Consider the following 15,165-nt stretch of genomic DNA (forward strand, 5'->3'; position numbering starts at 1 on the left):
ATCCTTTCTCTTTCGAGGTCTCAGTAGTGGACTCATATAGAGAAACACGTCCTTCTGTAGAGGGCTTCTTCCCCTGACATCAGCTTGCTCATATAAGCACCAGGGAAAAGTTAGATCAGAAATTCCAAGCTCCTATGTGGTGTGTGTCTCCCTTCCTCGGGACTCCCATCATGGGGACATGGGTGGTGTCACTAGCTGAACTCCAGCCTCAACACTGCAGTGAGCTAGGTGCACACAAAGGGACCCAAGAAAAAGCCAGCTTGTTCCTTTCCATGGCCAGGCCCAGCATGAGGCCCCATGCTTCTCTAAATGGTTCTAGAAGTGGTATAAATACACTATGAGCAGCTCAGAGGGCATGGACACTGAGAAACCCTAGGATGGCAGGGAGGGCATGGACACCAAGAGACCCCCAGGATGGCAGGGATGACATGAACACTGAGAAACCCCAGGATGGCAGGGAGGGCAGGGCACTGAGCCATCTCTAGGGTAGGCAAGAAGCAATGAGACCTTGAGAGACAGTCCTATGAGAGATTCAGGGGCACAGGCCTGCCACTTTGGGTCCTGGAGTCAGAAACCATTGGCAGGCTGGGGGGTTAGGCTGTACAGGGGAGCTCAGCCACTGTTTCCAGACCTTTCTCCAGCTGCCAGAGCTGGAACCAGGAGGCATGGCCAGGACCTCAACTGCTGTGGGCATACTCAGGGGACTTTTCAGGCTTAATGGAACCCTGTTGTTGGTACCTTGAAGCCCCAGGTGGACTTTGAATGAGAGCCCCAAACATCTGTTTTAATATACTACTGAGTGTCAGCCCCTGTGTGGTCACCAAAGTTAACTTGAAACTGACTTTCTCTTGCACACCTGAGACAATTCACAAAGGGACTGCAAAAGGAAACCCATGCAGAAAGAGCATCACACGTCCAGGTAGCTTTATGGTTTATTGTTTGGGTTTATTTTTAGTTTTCTGTCACAAGGTCTCGTGTAACCCCCACTGGCTTCAGATTTACTGTGGAACTGGAACTGGCCTTGATCCTCCTGCCTCAACCTCCTACGTACTGGGGATTCAGGTGTGTGCCTCCTTGCACAGTTTCTAAATATCTTCCAGCCAGCTGACCTGAAATCAGAAGTGACCCAGACCGTAGGTCACGCCAGAGTGAGAAGCCAGCACTGACTGAAGGAAAGCTGGGCACACCAGCTCTCAATGCTGACCGAGGAAGTAGGACACTCAGCCAAGTCAGCATGAGGAAAGAAAGCACAGCTTTTGCTGCCAGAGTGACCTCCCAAAAGAGCCAATGTTGAAGCAATGATTTGGCGCCTTAGACATATCTTTAAAAACTTGATGGCCGCCGGGCGGTGGTGGCGCACGCCTTTAATCCCAGCACTCGGGAGGCAGAGGCAGGCGGATCTCTGTGAGTTCGAGACCAGCCTGGTCTACAAGAGCTAGTTCCAGGACAGGCTCCAAAGCCACAGAGAAACCCTGTCTCGAAAAACCAAAAAAAAAAAAAAAAAAAAAAAAATTAAAAAAAAAAAAAAAAAAAACTTGATGGCCTTCTTGCTTGATAAGCTCTTCACAACAAGGCATGATGGGCAGCCCTTTAATTCTGTTTTGAAATGGTCCAGCTCCAAAACTGAACTCTCAGCCCAAGAAGTAAACTTCACAAGCACACAGGCCCAACAGAAAAGATGCATGCAGAGCAGTTCATTGGTCAGCCCAGGAATCCGGTGCTGATGTAGCCTCCATCCAACCATCCTTTACTTGGGATGCTGGCTGGGCAGTGCAGGTCAACCCTATGCCCTGCCATTCACATGGTCATCCTAGAAAGCCCTCTGAAGCCAGTCTTAGTAAGGAGAGGGGGCAGCCCACAGGGAGGGGCCTGCCATCCGGCCTCATTTTCCGTCTCTCTCCACAACACTGGCTAGGGATGGAGTGTGACGGGTGCTGGACACCAGAGCAGGAAGGTGGATGGTAGCTGACTCTGACAACATCTCAGGTTCTACCCCCAAGCTCAGGGGGTTCAAGTTCTTGCTGAGTTTAGGATGGGTCTCTGAAGGTCCTCAGCCTCCTTCCTGTCCATGAAGTCCCCATCCGGCTCCTGGTCCACGAAGAACCACCTTCCCAGGCATGCTGCTTCTACCTCCCTGCCACCACCCACCCCCAACATCTAAGGATGATGCTTGGTCCATGGATCAGCCCAGGTTCTGTTAAGGGAGGTCCCTGAGATCTGGGCAAGCCTGGGTTTGATGGGCCCATATACTCATGGATAAGGCCAAATAAAGCCCTTATTCAGTGGTTCCCATAGAGAACTGGGTATCATCTAACTCCTGCCTTTCCCCACTTCCCACATAGTGAGTTATGCCACTGTGCCCATGTCTGCCCCTAGAGACAAAACTCTTGACATATCCCTATACCTTATGCCATAAGAGCCATGGCTGGCACAGGAGGGTACCATCTCTCCTGAACTGAAGGGAAACTGGATACCCTGTGGCTCCCGTCCCAATAAGGGTCCTTTTCAGCCATCACTGCTCTGGCCACTGGTCATAAGAACCAGAGAGGCTGAGGTATCCCCAAGGAGGTCCCAGTGGCAGCACCTCACTTCCCATATAGCTCCCTAGCAGGCGACCAGGTCTCTTGAAAGTAGCAGGACTCTCTCAGAAGGGCCACCCTGCCTCCCTTGTGCCCTGCCCTCTGCAGCTGTCCCTGGTCTTCTTAGCTCAGCACTTGCTGGAGGCACAACACCTGTTAGCAGAGCCACTGGGGTCAGAGCCAGGGCCTGAACAGCCCCCAATCACCCACAGTCCAGTCCTTGTCCTCAATAGACCAATTAGACTCTGAGGCTGGAAGCCAAAAGAAGACTCAGTCTGGCCACGCTGGGAAGAGGAACAAAGATACAGCGACTCCACAGGGAGCCTCACTTAGGTTTAAAGAGAGGGCAAGCGGTTTGAGTAACTAAGCAATCCTGGCCAAGGTGTGGTCCCGTCCATCACTGAGCCATCTTTGTCTGGGCTCTGGGCTCTCCTGCAAGGTGGTCTGACATGTTGTCAGAATTGTGGGAAATCTCTCCTGGAAGACAAGCTCCCCTCTGGCTGGTGTAAGAGAACTAGCCTTTTCCTTCTCCCAGCATGAGACTCCGGGAGTAATTCCAGTTCCTTTGTGTCAAGCTCCTCAATGTCTGATGGTCAAAGGAGGGGGGAGGGGTAGGTATCTCTGTGGCATCTCTTCATTCCCATCAGGATGATGAGAATCTCTTCCTCCCATCAGGATGATTGCACACTTGCCTTTGCTTCTATGGGATTCGAATCACCTCTGCGAAGGAGCCCCAGGCCAGGCCTGCTCTCCTCTGACCAGATGTGGATATTTCAGCGCAATCAGAGCCCTCTATTTTCAAACACTGGGCCTGTGGCTGGGAGATGTGTGTGCTCCAGAAGGTGGGATGGCCAAGCTAGTGGGACTTGGCTGATCCAGGTGACCCTGGGCAGAACTTCTGCCATGAGGCAGGCTAGGAAGCCTCGCAGGAGTGGGGAGGAGTTCTATAGGTGCTGCAGCTGTGGCCCTAGGGCCAGAGCCTGGCTGGTTTGGGCCACCTGGCCCTGGGTAGCCAGGGGCCTTGTGTCTGGGCCAGGACACAGCCCTGGCTTTCCCGACTCCAGGAGAGTTTACTAAAGAATGCCAGGCAAAGTCGGGCGGTGGTAGCGCACACCTTTTAATCCCAGCACTCAGGCGGCAGAGGCTGGCGGATCTCTGTGAGTTTGAGGCCAGCCTGATCTACAAAGTGATTTCCAGGACAGCCAAGAATATTATATAAAGAAACTGTCTTGAAACAAAACAAAACAAAAATAAACAAACAAAATAGTGCCGGCTAAAACTACAAAGTGCCCAATGAAAGCTGACCTTCACACAAATGAGGATTTTTAGGGCATGTAACTGTAACCCAAATATAGTACTAGGGCAGAGCAGGCAACCTGGGGGAAGGGCTCATTCCACAAGCAGACTCCCTGGCACACAGGCAGGTGACTAGTCCCACAAAAGGGGAGAGATTGACCCACCCCCAGGGGCCAGAGAGCCCAACTTCCGTCCTGTGATAGTTTGGGTGTCAGTTTGGAAAGCACTTGTAGATGTGGTGCGGGAGAATTGTCTGTATTCTGTCAATCATGTTTTAACTAAATGTTGATTGGCCAGGCAGGAAGTATAGGCGGGTCAACCAGACAGGAAGTATAGGCGGGGCCATGAGAATAGGAAAATGCTGGGAAGGCGAAAGCGGAAGCCCATTCCTCACCATCCCTGCCCAGATCACCAAAGAAGCAGGATGTGACCTACCTCGCTGAGAAAGGTACTGAGCCGTGTGGCTAACATAGATAAAAATAATGGGTTAATATAAGCTACAAGAGCTAATAAGACTGAGCTAATGGGCCAATCAGTTTATATCTAATGTAGATTCTCTCTGTGGTTTTCTTTGGGGCCTAATGACTGTGGGAACCGGGCAGGACAGAAACCCTAACAAACAGGCCCTAGTGTTACATAGATGAGATGATTTTTCTTTTTTTAATACTTTTTTTTTTTAAAAAAATTTATTTCATTTTATATGCACTGGTGTTTTGCCTGCATGTATGTATGTCTGTGTGAGGGTTCCAGGTCCTCTGGAACTGGAGTTACAGACACAGTGTGAGCTGCCTTATGGGTACTAGGAATTGAACCTGGATCCTTTGGAAGAGCAGCCAGTGCTCTTAACTACCAAGCCATCTCTCCAGCTCCAATTTTTTTCTTTATTCTTATCTCATATAATACATACTAACTGTAACCTCCCCTACCTCCTCTCCTCCCGTTCTCCCCCACCTTCCCTCTCCCTCAGATCCACTCTTCCTCCGTTTCTCTTCAGAAAAGAGCAGGCCTCCCAGGTGATATCAATTAACCATAGCACAAGATGCAGTAAGGCTGGGCACAAACCCTCACATTAAAGCTGGAAAAGGCAACCCAATGGGAGGAAATGGGGCCCATAGGCAGACAAAAGAGTCAGAGACACCCCTACTCCCACTGTTAAGAGTCCCACAAGAACACCCCGCTACACAACTCTAACATCTGTGCAAAGGACCAAGCTCAGACCCATGCAGGCTCCGTGGTGGCTGCTTCAGTCTTGGTAATGCCCGACACTGCCTGGAGATTAATTAAATCTGACCTTGAGGTCAAGCAGACAGTTGGGCCCCATGTGATCCACTGAAGGCCTGATTAGGCCAGGGACTTGCAGGTCAGTGAATTGGATTTCTTTGTCTGCAAGCATTTCTAGTTTCTCTAGTCTGTTAGCCCAGGCTACTGAACCGACCACGATTACCAGCCTCACGTTCGCAGGCTCAATCCCAAGACCCCTGTTTGTTTTGCATTTCTCTGGCCTGTGTGTGTTCTCCCCACCACCACGTCCCCCTCTCTGTTTTTATTTATTCTATAATTTCTTTTCTAGGACTCAGACATGAAACCAGGGCCTTGTGCATGCTAGGCAAGCACTCTACCTCTGAGCTAAATTCCCAGTTCCTCCCCACTTTTTATCTTGAGACACGATCTTACCAAATTATTCACCCTGTAGCCCAAGCTAACCTGTAACTTGGGATCCTCTTGCCTCAGCCTCCAAGGAGGCTGGAATGACAGGCCTGTGCCTGGCTGGTTTTGTTTCTTTGGAGACACAGACAGGCAAAAGTCCCTGAGCAGGAGCCAGGACAGCCCATTCTAGTCCCCCCCCCCCCAGCCACCTGTGGCCTTTAAGCCTGTGTGTGTATTAGAACACCTTCCCTCACAGTCTGCCTCTGAGGCATGAGTGTTGATACAGTGTCCAATCACCCAGGAAGCTGGCGCCAAGGAGGGGAGGCAGGCGACACTCATCACCAACACAGTGGGCACAAAACAGAGAACAGGAATTTGTCTTCCACCCAAAGGTGCCACCCTGGCTCGGGTTGGTCTGCTGAATGGAAACAAACATGAAGCCGAGCCTGTAAATCAAGGTTTTTAAATTCCGAATGCAAGCCAGAGGGGGACAGAGAACTCTCAGGTATTTACAGGAGGCTTGCCAGCTGCACCTCTGGTTTGCGTCTTACTGATGGTGCTCGTGCAGCCCAGGCTGCTTGCTGAGCCACAGACTCATGGTTTCTGACCCACCTAGCAACTCCTCAGGAAAGTCCCAAGTGTGCTGGGCCAGGTGTCTTCAGTGGTGCAGTGGTTAGCAATGGCAACCTCAAAGTCCTTTTCTGCTGCGTAAGGAAACAGGCATGGTTTTGGGATTAGAGCGGGATACCTACAAGAGCCCGTTCTGCTGACTATGCCCTGGGCTCTCCTTCCTCTTCTCTTTCCTCCTCTCGCTCCTCTCTTTTCTCCTTTTTTCTCCTTCCTCTTGTTTCTCATCTTTCCTCCCCCCTCTCTCCTCTCTTTTCTCCTTTTTTCTCCTTCCTCTTGTTTCTCATCTTTCCTCCCCCTCTCTCCTTTCTTTTCCCCTTTCCTCTCCTCTCCTCCTCCCCATCCCATCTTTCCCCCACTCCAGAGGGGCCAGCATTGAGACACAATGAGAAGGTGGCCATGGGGAGAAGTCCAAGACAGCTTGGCACCTGTCCTCAGACCTGCCGCCTCCAGGAGCCTCAGGGAGGACAGAAAGACAGGGTGAGCTGCGTATTCATCAAACTGCAAAGCCACCCTTCCTAAGAGGGCACAAATTTATCTCAAAAGTGACAGAACAAAAGGCCTGGGACAGGAGGGAGGACCCTTGCTTAAGTCTGCACAGAATATGAGGGGAGAGGCAAGATGGTTGGCCTCCACTGGTTCCGACAGCAACACATGGCCATTTCTGATGGCTAATGTCACCCAGTGATGCCTAGGTGTCCACTCCCTTTCTGGGCACTGTTGTTGCCATGGTTACAAGTGCAGAGCCAGTTCTTGGCTCCAGGCTTGAAATGTCCTGCCCCTGGCTATGGTGGCCTTGTAGACAGGCTGGGTGAACAGGTCTGTTTTGCCTCACACACTGGCCGCTAGCCTTTCTTCCATCTGTAGTCAACCAGGCTCTGGCCTTTTGTTTTGACAACACCCCAAGGCCCAGTTTCCAGTGACAGTGTCCAGGCCAGCCATCAGAGATTCAGATTCCAGCTCGGGCTGCCAGGAGCCAACCACCACTAAGCAAGCACGCCACTCCTCCTGGCCCTCAGCTTCTCCTCTGAAGCAGAGCAGGGCCCACTGTGCCAGCCACTGTGAGAACCAACACCTTTGAAAGCAAGGTGGCCTTGTGAGGTAGAGGTCATGGTCCCCTTCTGGTGGCCTGTGTCCTGAGAAAAGAGGGTGATCGAGAGCTGCTGTTATCTCAATGCCAGACTCCGACAGAGTCATGGGTTCTTGCTTTGGCAAAACCTGGACACCAACCCTGCCAGAGTGGTCCTACCCATGCTCATGGCTTTGTCCTTGGCACCACCCACAGGCCCCTTCCAAAGTAAGGGCTTTCCCTATGAGCCCAGCACGCAGGGACACAGGCAGGTCAGGCCTCCTCAGCCTACGGGGTGCAAGGCAGAGGGGCCCATTGTAGGTTCAGAGAGCTGCAGAAAAGATGTCCTCAGAATCCCAGGAAAGCAGCTGCCCCTGGATGCTGGAAAAGTCAGGGAATGGATGCCACTACAGAGAGCCCTGAGCAGGCAACAGTCTCTAGAGGCCAAGGGCAGGGGGCACAACACTCCCACCAAGTACCACAGACACGCTGTACCAGGAAGGACCGAGGGATTGCAGGTGCAGGTGCAGATGCTGAGAAAGGAGGTGGTACCAGTGAACAGTGCATGTCCCTAAGTGAGTATGTGCATGTGAGCACGTGTGCATGTGAGCACGTGTGTGTGAGCATGAATGTGACATCATGTCAGTGTTTGCCTGGGTTATATGTAGTGAAAATGTGTATGCATGAGTACATGCATGTGTGTGTGTACGTGTGTGTGTGTGTGTGTGTGTGTGTGTAGACTGTGGAAGCTGATGGGCCCTGCTCTGCCTACACTGAGGATTCCTTAGGAGGGACAAGCCAGTCTGCAGGGAAGGGAGACAGGCTGACAGGCGATGGGAACCCTCTGGGGTCTTTCAGCCACATTCGCTGGGAACTGAGCTGGAGAGCAGAGACTTGGTGTAGGAAGGCTCCATGGCAGGAGAGCACAATGCAGAATGTGGCTTGTAAGCCGGTGGCGCATCACTGCGTGGGAGCCCTGCACTGTGATGATCCAGGTGCTGCTGGCCCAGCCTGGAGGCCACACCAGACACCTCTCTGGCAGTATGTTGCCAAATGGTGACCATTTACTAGGGTGTGAGGGTGGAATTCTGACATGTAGTGTTTACCAAGTCCTTGGCGTAGTGCTTCAACGTGGTCAGCTTGAAAGGGCCATGGTGCAAGCAGGCTCCCAGAATTCCTGGGAACTTAGTGATCATCATGATGCAACAACTCTTAACAATCAGATGGAGATGCCCTCCCAGCTGTGAGGACCTGCATATTCTGACAGGGCTGTGAGGGACAGGCATTGGCTGGAGTTGAAGACACAATCCCCATCGGTGGCTTTCAGCACAAAGAGCTTTATTGGGGGTTCACAGAAAGGGGTTCACAGAAAAAAAAGGCTGAGAAGGGGACAGATCAGGTTCAGGACGGGGCTTCCAGGAAAGGCAATTTAGAAGCCATCCTCAGGTTTCTGCATGGCTGAGAGCTGCCACAGGTCCAGAACACTACATCTCAGTCTACCTCTGGCCCCACCCAAGGAACTCAGTTTAGAACCGTGTCTTAGAAACCATGAGTGACTAGTGGGAAGGAAAATGCCCAGTGGGGCCAATGGCTGGGACCTGGGACAGTGAGTTTATACTGATGGGGGGAGGAGGGGGTGACATGGAGGCATGTGGCATAAACCACCCACTGTGTCTGAGGAACATTTGGGCACCTCTGTTTGTGTGGCAAGGTCCCACCTGCCTTCCATAGTCTGGGGAGGGGTATAGAAGCAGGGCTGACCAGAGTGTCTAAGGATCTAGAGGGTCTGTGCAGGGTTGGGGAGGAAAAGCATCTCATTCAAGGACTGAAGGATGGTGAAGAAGGTGGGATCCGGGAAGAAAGAACATTTCAATGCACCCCTTCCCCTGCAAGTTTCCATCAGGGAGCCCGGCCTCATACCCTTATCTTGTGAGCTGGTCCAGGCAGGGAAAGGCGAGGACAGGGAATGGCACGGCCGGAAGATGGGACTCCAAAGAAGTAGGGTTGGAAGCCTGGATGAGCAGGAGGGTGCTGGGGTCCCTGGGGTTCTCCTCACAGGAGGAGGGGACATGTCCTTCCAGGCTCCACACAAGTAGACTGTCCCCTGCCTTCTCTTTCCAGCAGGAGCTCTGCAGGAGCCCTGTGGATGCACAGCCAGGTAGGGCCATGTCCTAGGCTAAGGGCAGCATGTTGAGTCTGGCAGTGAGTTGAGCAGCCTGAGAAGGAGTCCTACCCCTGTGTATCTAAAGGGCCCACTGGTGATTCTGGGACAAGAACAACAGAAGACCTCTGGGGTACTGACCCCCCATCCACCCAGCCTCCATCCATTCTCCTTCCTGACCCGGTCATGTCAACGGGACAGACCTGCTGGACAGTGGAGGCCCCTGACAAAGGTGGAAGGGCTGCAGGGGCCCAGCTACCACCTATGTTGTGACATCAGCTTAGAAGCAGAGACCCTCCCTCCACCACACGTCACAACACCCAACAAGAGGCATGCTAGCCATATCCTCTCCAGCAGCACCTCCCGGAGACACTGCCAGGCTAGCGGTGTCCCTGTTCAAGGGACAGACACAGCCCCTTCGGCACCATCCCAGCATCAGGATAGCACCCGGTCTTTAATCCAAGCCCTCAGTGCTGGTTTTTTAGCCTCTTCTCCTTGGGACAGAACCTTCCAGGGCCAGACCACTCTGCCCTCAGTGCCTGTCTCCACTGAACACGTAAGCGGACACCATGTGTTGGCCATGTCTGTGCCATGTGGGCCAGGCAACAGTCACACCAGTGCCTGGGGTCATAAGTGTAGCTTGGCCCAGTGCGGTGGAGGAATGGTGGTCAGGATCTGAGCTCATCCAAGGCTCCAGATTAACGCTCCGCTTATATTACTGCACATGCTGGGCATGGTGGCCCCATGGCCGCCACGCAAGTGTGAGCGCTCAGCAGTAGGGAAAGCTCATGAGTGCTGCTTTTTCTTTTTCATGTGCTTCTGCGGCTGACAGTCATGTGGCCCAGGTGCCACGTCTTGTGGTGACATAGCTGTGGGCCACAGTGATGCTAAAGCCAAGCCAGGCCCCAGACACAGTCTCACCTTGTCCCTGCAGGTCACAAGAGAATTTCCCAACAGAAAGAGAAGCCATCATCAATTTCTGCTTGAAAAGGCAGCTAGACCTGACGGCACTCACCATCCACACAATCTACACTCATTTGCTTCTCCCAAGGACTCAGCAAACCTTAAGATAAAAACACTTATACAAGAAGACAGAAAATAATAAAACTGGAAATTAGTCAAGTAGGTGGCTGTAATATCTACCCCTGAACATGAAGTAATATAGGTAAGAAAATTGACCAACGAAGTAACTCTGAGATTTCAGCGAGGTGAAAGGAGAAAGTTCTTGTTGCTAGACAAAAGCAGCATCCTGTTGATTGGCATGGAAACCTCAAACACCAGTCCCTCCTCCTTTGAAAAAGCTGCTTTAGATATTGGCAGTAGAAAAGCAAGGCACAGGAGCCACTGTGATTGACAGGCTTCCACTGGCCAGGCACAGATGGGAGTGGCAGAAGCAGGGGAGGGCCATAAGTTGTCTGGCAGCGGACACTGCCACGGTAAGCCCATGCTGGACCTTTCTCACGTTTTCCCGTTTTCTCCCCCTCAAGGGACTGAAATTTTGGCACAAGGGCAACTCAGATACTCCCAGAACAAAGGTCAGTGCAAGTCAGTGCAGGCTGGACTTTGCACTGACCTCTTTCGAAAGGCTAGATCGCCCGTGCTTTGCTCTGGGAAAGGGCAGCATCTCTGTGTTCCTATAGACTGGGAGGGCAAGAGTAAACAGAGAGAGCCATTCCCCAGCGGCAAAGCTGCTGATGCCTCTGATTGACAGAGCTGCAGCCATCCTCCCCACCAGGGCCCCATCCTTGTGTGCGCAGATATTCACTTCCCACAGCACCGCGTGGAAAAGATTGGCAGAGAGATCAAAGGAGTCTCAGACCTACACCACAAGCAGCCTGGGTTTAGGTGCCAACTGAATCCGTCTCTGGCAAAGTGTTCCATACCTCTAAACCTCAGTTTACCTACCCAATAAGATGGGCAAATCCCCTACTGGGTAGGCAGTGGCTGCAGGGACCAAATGCCAATGGAAGTGCTTTTGGGGCCGTGCAGAAGCAGCTGGAGTGCACCTCTCTGGGAACACAAGAGCACCATCACCTCCACCTGGTGCAGAAACCGGGGCAGCCAGGCTCAGTGCCCTCCGGAGGCAGGCGCTAGGGCACAGGGCTGAGAGGATCCTTGGAGACTGGCGCACTGGGCAGGGACTTCAGGTACTCCAGGTGTCGTCTGGCATCCTCCTGGTTGTGGCGCACGTAGTACACCACATAGGCGATCACCATGGTGAACCAGCAGAACATGGTGACCAGCATTGCCACATCGGTGGTCTTCCGGTGGGTACTGCAAAAGCTGGCGCCTGAGTCCAAGACCTGGATCAGTGGCTTCCCCACGAACTGCTCCTGGGCCGAGGTGTGGCAGGCAATTTCATCCACAGAGTCAGGGTCCAGTTTCAGCTCCCACAGGGCCTCCTGCAGGGCACACTCACAGTGCAGTGGATTGTGGGACAGGCGGATCTTGGCACTCAACTTGCCCAGTGCGTCCTTTGGAATTCTTCGGATGCGATTGTGGGATAGATCCAGAAGCCGCAGGCCTCCAGCCAGACCTGAGAAGGCTGCAGGCCCTATGGCCTCGATGGCATTATGGGACAGGTCCAGCTCCCTCAGCTGGGGCAGGTTCTGGAAGGCTCCGTTGGGGACTCGGGAGATTCTGTTGGCGTCTAGCTTCAGGAGCACGGTATCCGCTGGGATGTCCCTAGGGATCTCCTGCAGGCCTCTTGAACTGCAGTGGACAGCCACAGCCCCAGCATGGTCAGGGCACTGGCAGGCCTGTGGGCAGGAGGCACCTAAGCGCAAGCAGAAGAGGATGAAGAAACAAGACCCCTGCGAGGGGGCCAGTGGGGATGAGGGGCTCTGCCTGCCCCTGGGGCCCATCTTGCCTCCACCTGACCCAGGTAGTGCTTCTCTACTGGGATTTGCCGGTGAGTGTCCTCCTCCGCGTTGCAGGCAGTCATCCAACACAAACTCTGTGTCCTCACTTACAGAAGAGCCTAATGGTCTCAGGTCTACAAGAAAAAGAGAAAAGAGAGGTCAGGGTGACTAACACTGCCCATTACCGTCCGTCTGGGAGGACAGAACCGGGGAGGAAAGGCGTCATAGACAAGCCAGGTTTGAGTCAGGGTTGCAGGCTATCAAACATACCTGCTTTGCAACTTACTCTGGAAGATTCCCAAGGCCACCCAGAGAAGCATCTCCCAGCTAAAAAAGACAACTAGGGCTGACCGCTAGCTGGAGACCGGCCCTATCCCTGGTCACTCACCCATAGCTGGGGACCCAAGTCTGGGCATAGGCCCACAGATCCATCTCTCTCCCCTCCCCCAACTCCAGGCAAGTGCTGGCGGAGGGCTTCCCTCCCGATCTGTGCCAGCCAGGTCGGGAGGGGCAGGTGGCCGCTTGTGCCCGCCCGGCCCATTTGTCCCTGAGCACTCGGCTACCTGTGACACCTTAAAGACTGCGGTCATCAGTAGAGCTTGCCGGGCGTCCCCAGGCAGCAGCTCCATGCCCGTGGCGCTGGGGGCAACGGAGAGGAAAAGCAGCCCCCTGCGTACAGCGGGGCTGGGCGGGAGCGGCGTCAGAGAGCAGGGTGGCAGGGCCGGGACACCAGAGCTCCGCGGATAGGAAGCCACGCGGGCGGATAGGGTAGGAGCTTTACCTGAGCGGCCGTGGCTACTCTGAGCCTTCCGAGCTTCCCGGAGCCTGACCAAAGCCCTCCCAGCACCGCGGCGACCCGCCCCGCGCCCACCCAGCGGCCAGTAGAGGGAAGAGGCTGGCAAGCCAGGGCGGGAGGGGCGGGGGGCCTTTGAGATAGGGGAGGGGCCGGCAAGAGGAGGGGCAGCGTGGCGGCAGGGTCTGGAATTAGAGGGGTGAGGCCAGAGGGGCGGGGTTTCACGTGGTTGGGGCGGGGCCTTGAGGGGAGGGGCCGGGCGGAGTGGGGCCTTGCTATAGGGGTGGGGCCGGTGAGAAGGTGTCCAGATAAGGGTGGTGGTGGTGTGTGCATGGGGGGGGGGGGTGGAGACAGGGCGGAGCCTGTTGTGGGTGAGAAGTGTCAGGTAAGGGCGTGGTCTATGAGGGGCGGTTCTTGATCAATGGGCGGGGCCTGTTGGAGGAGGGGCTGGGTAGGGGAGAGTTCTGTTTGAGGAGAGCTAAAGCCTTAAGTGGAAGGATCTGGGTAAGGGGTGAGGATTGAATAACAAAAGGCTGAACAGAGTACGATTGAAGACGGGACCAGAACCTAAAGAGCGGAGACTGAGGAAGGGTGCGCAAGGTTGTGGGCGGAGTTCCGTGTGAGGGGCGGGGCCTGGTTTTTTAACTGACCTGACAGAGGCGGAGTCTGGGCGGGGCCTGAGATGGCAAGGGAGGGTTTAGCGGTTTTCTAGGGCATTGGTAAGGGGAGTGTCTGAGGCGTGCCACGTGGCCAAGCCCGGCCCTGAGTGTCCTCACCTCCTGATTGACGTCTCTCACCCCAAATCCCAGATCCAAAGTGGTGGCACCCTAGGAAGGTGGACAGGGGCGTCAACTGGGACCTGATCCTCAGCTCCGACCCTATCACCAAGGGCCACAAGAGGACCCCAGTCTCCCCTTGTCACCTGCCTTCCTTGGACAGTGGAATAAGCATTTCCCACGACGTCTATAAATGGCCTCCTTATTTCGAGGTTCAACATGCGGAGTGGCTCTTGAGGCGGTTCCTAGGTCCAGTGTGCCAGTTTCTGTGTCTGCTCATCTGTTCAGCTGGATTTGATCTGGGGCTGAAACGGAAGGGTAATGGAAGCAGTGTGCAGCAGGAGTCTTGATGAATGCGAGCAGTGTTTGACTTCTGGTTCCATGTCACACCCCACTGACAACACAGACACACGGCCAATAGCACCTGATGGGCTGGTAGATATCGTCAGAGACACTCTGGGTGTGGAGTGGCGGCTTGACCTGTGGTGTGGGTCTGTGCTCTGCTGTTTCCTGTCCGCTCCATGGCTCTTCTTTTAGCTGTTTGTTTTCCTTCCTTTTGAGTTGTAAGAGTTTTTTGGAAACCCGTCTCAGATGCATGGTTTGTAAATGTTCCTCAGTCTGTGCGGACTGTCTCTCCATTCTCTTGACAGTTTTTCCCACAGCTGGTTTTTAATTTTGAGGGAGTTTAACTGAGCGATTTTCTTTCTTTGGAGGATTATGATTTTGGGTGTTATATGTGAGATGTCTTTGCCTGAGATAAAGTTTACAGATGCCCAGATATGCACGTGAGTCTGGGCTTGGAGCTGATCTGGGTGCACGGCGTGGGACATGAGATATGGACAGCCCATGTTTTCTGCATGTAGAGAGGACAGTCCTTTCTCTGTTTTGCTGAGAATATCTTTTTAAGCAGAAGTGGGTGTTGGATTTTGTTTTCACAAGTCTGGTAACATGGGATTATAGCAATCGATCTTCAAGTGTTAAAGTGGCCTCTGTTTGGGGATAAAGCACCCTTACTCGTGATGTCATCGTCTTTGTATGCAGTAGAATTATTTAGCACATTTACAAGTGCCGAGTTTTTCCCCTTAGCCTAATGTTTTCTATCCCTCAAGGAAGTTTCCATCTCATCCGAGCTGTCGCATAAATAAGTTCATAATACCTTTAACCTTTTCAGTGTCCTTCCTTCCAGCGGCCATGAAATGTGCTGGATTGGCACTGCTCTCATGGCTGACTCCTCCAGTGCCCTGCACTTTCTCTCTGATAATTCAGGACAGACATGTACTGGCTGATCAACTTGAAACAATTTTTGGTTTAAGTGGCTTCTCCACTGTTTCTCTTCCCCCACTGATTTGCACTCTG

The 15,165-nt window shown here is 53.3% G+C and overlaps 1 protein-coding gene across 5 annotated transcripts; it reads right to left on the reverse strand.

Moving 5' to 3' along the window:
- Positions 1–8,539: 8,539 nt before the first annotated feature.
- On the reverse strand, positions 8,540–13,182 carry Lrrc3 (leucine rich repeat containing 3). Of its 5 annotated transcripts, none has more exons than XM_038343974.2 (2): positions 13,022–13,182; positions 8,540–12,374 (listed from the first exon to the last, which is right to left on the reverse strand). In XM_038343974.2, exon 2 carries the CDS (start codon positions 12,241–12,243, stop codon positions 11,470–11,472), a length of 774 nt encoding a protein of 257 aa, XP_038199902.1. In that variant the 5' UTR covers positions 12,244–12,374; positions 13,022–13,182; the 3' UTR covers positions 8,540–11,469. The 5 variants fall into 5 exon arrangements, with proteins under 5 accessions (XP_038199902.1, XP_038199904.1, XP_038199903.1 ...); XM_038343976.2 differs by lacking the exon at positions 13,022–13,182 and adding an exon at positions 12,813–13,000; XM_038343975.2 differs by lacking the exon at positions 13,022–13,182 and adding an exon at positions 12,804–13,000.
- Between the last annotated feature and the right edge of the window lie 1,983 nt (positions 13,183–15,165).

This window comes from Arvicola amphibius, chromosome 9, assembly GCF_903992535.2.
Source record: "Arvicola amphibius chromosome 9, mArvAmp1.2, whole genome shotgun sequence".
In the NCBI taxonomy this organism is placed as follows: Eukaryota; Metazoa; Chordata; class Mammalia; order Rodentia; family Cricetidae; genus Arvicola; species Arvicola amphibius.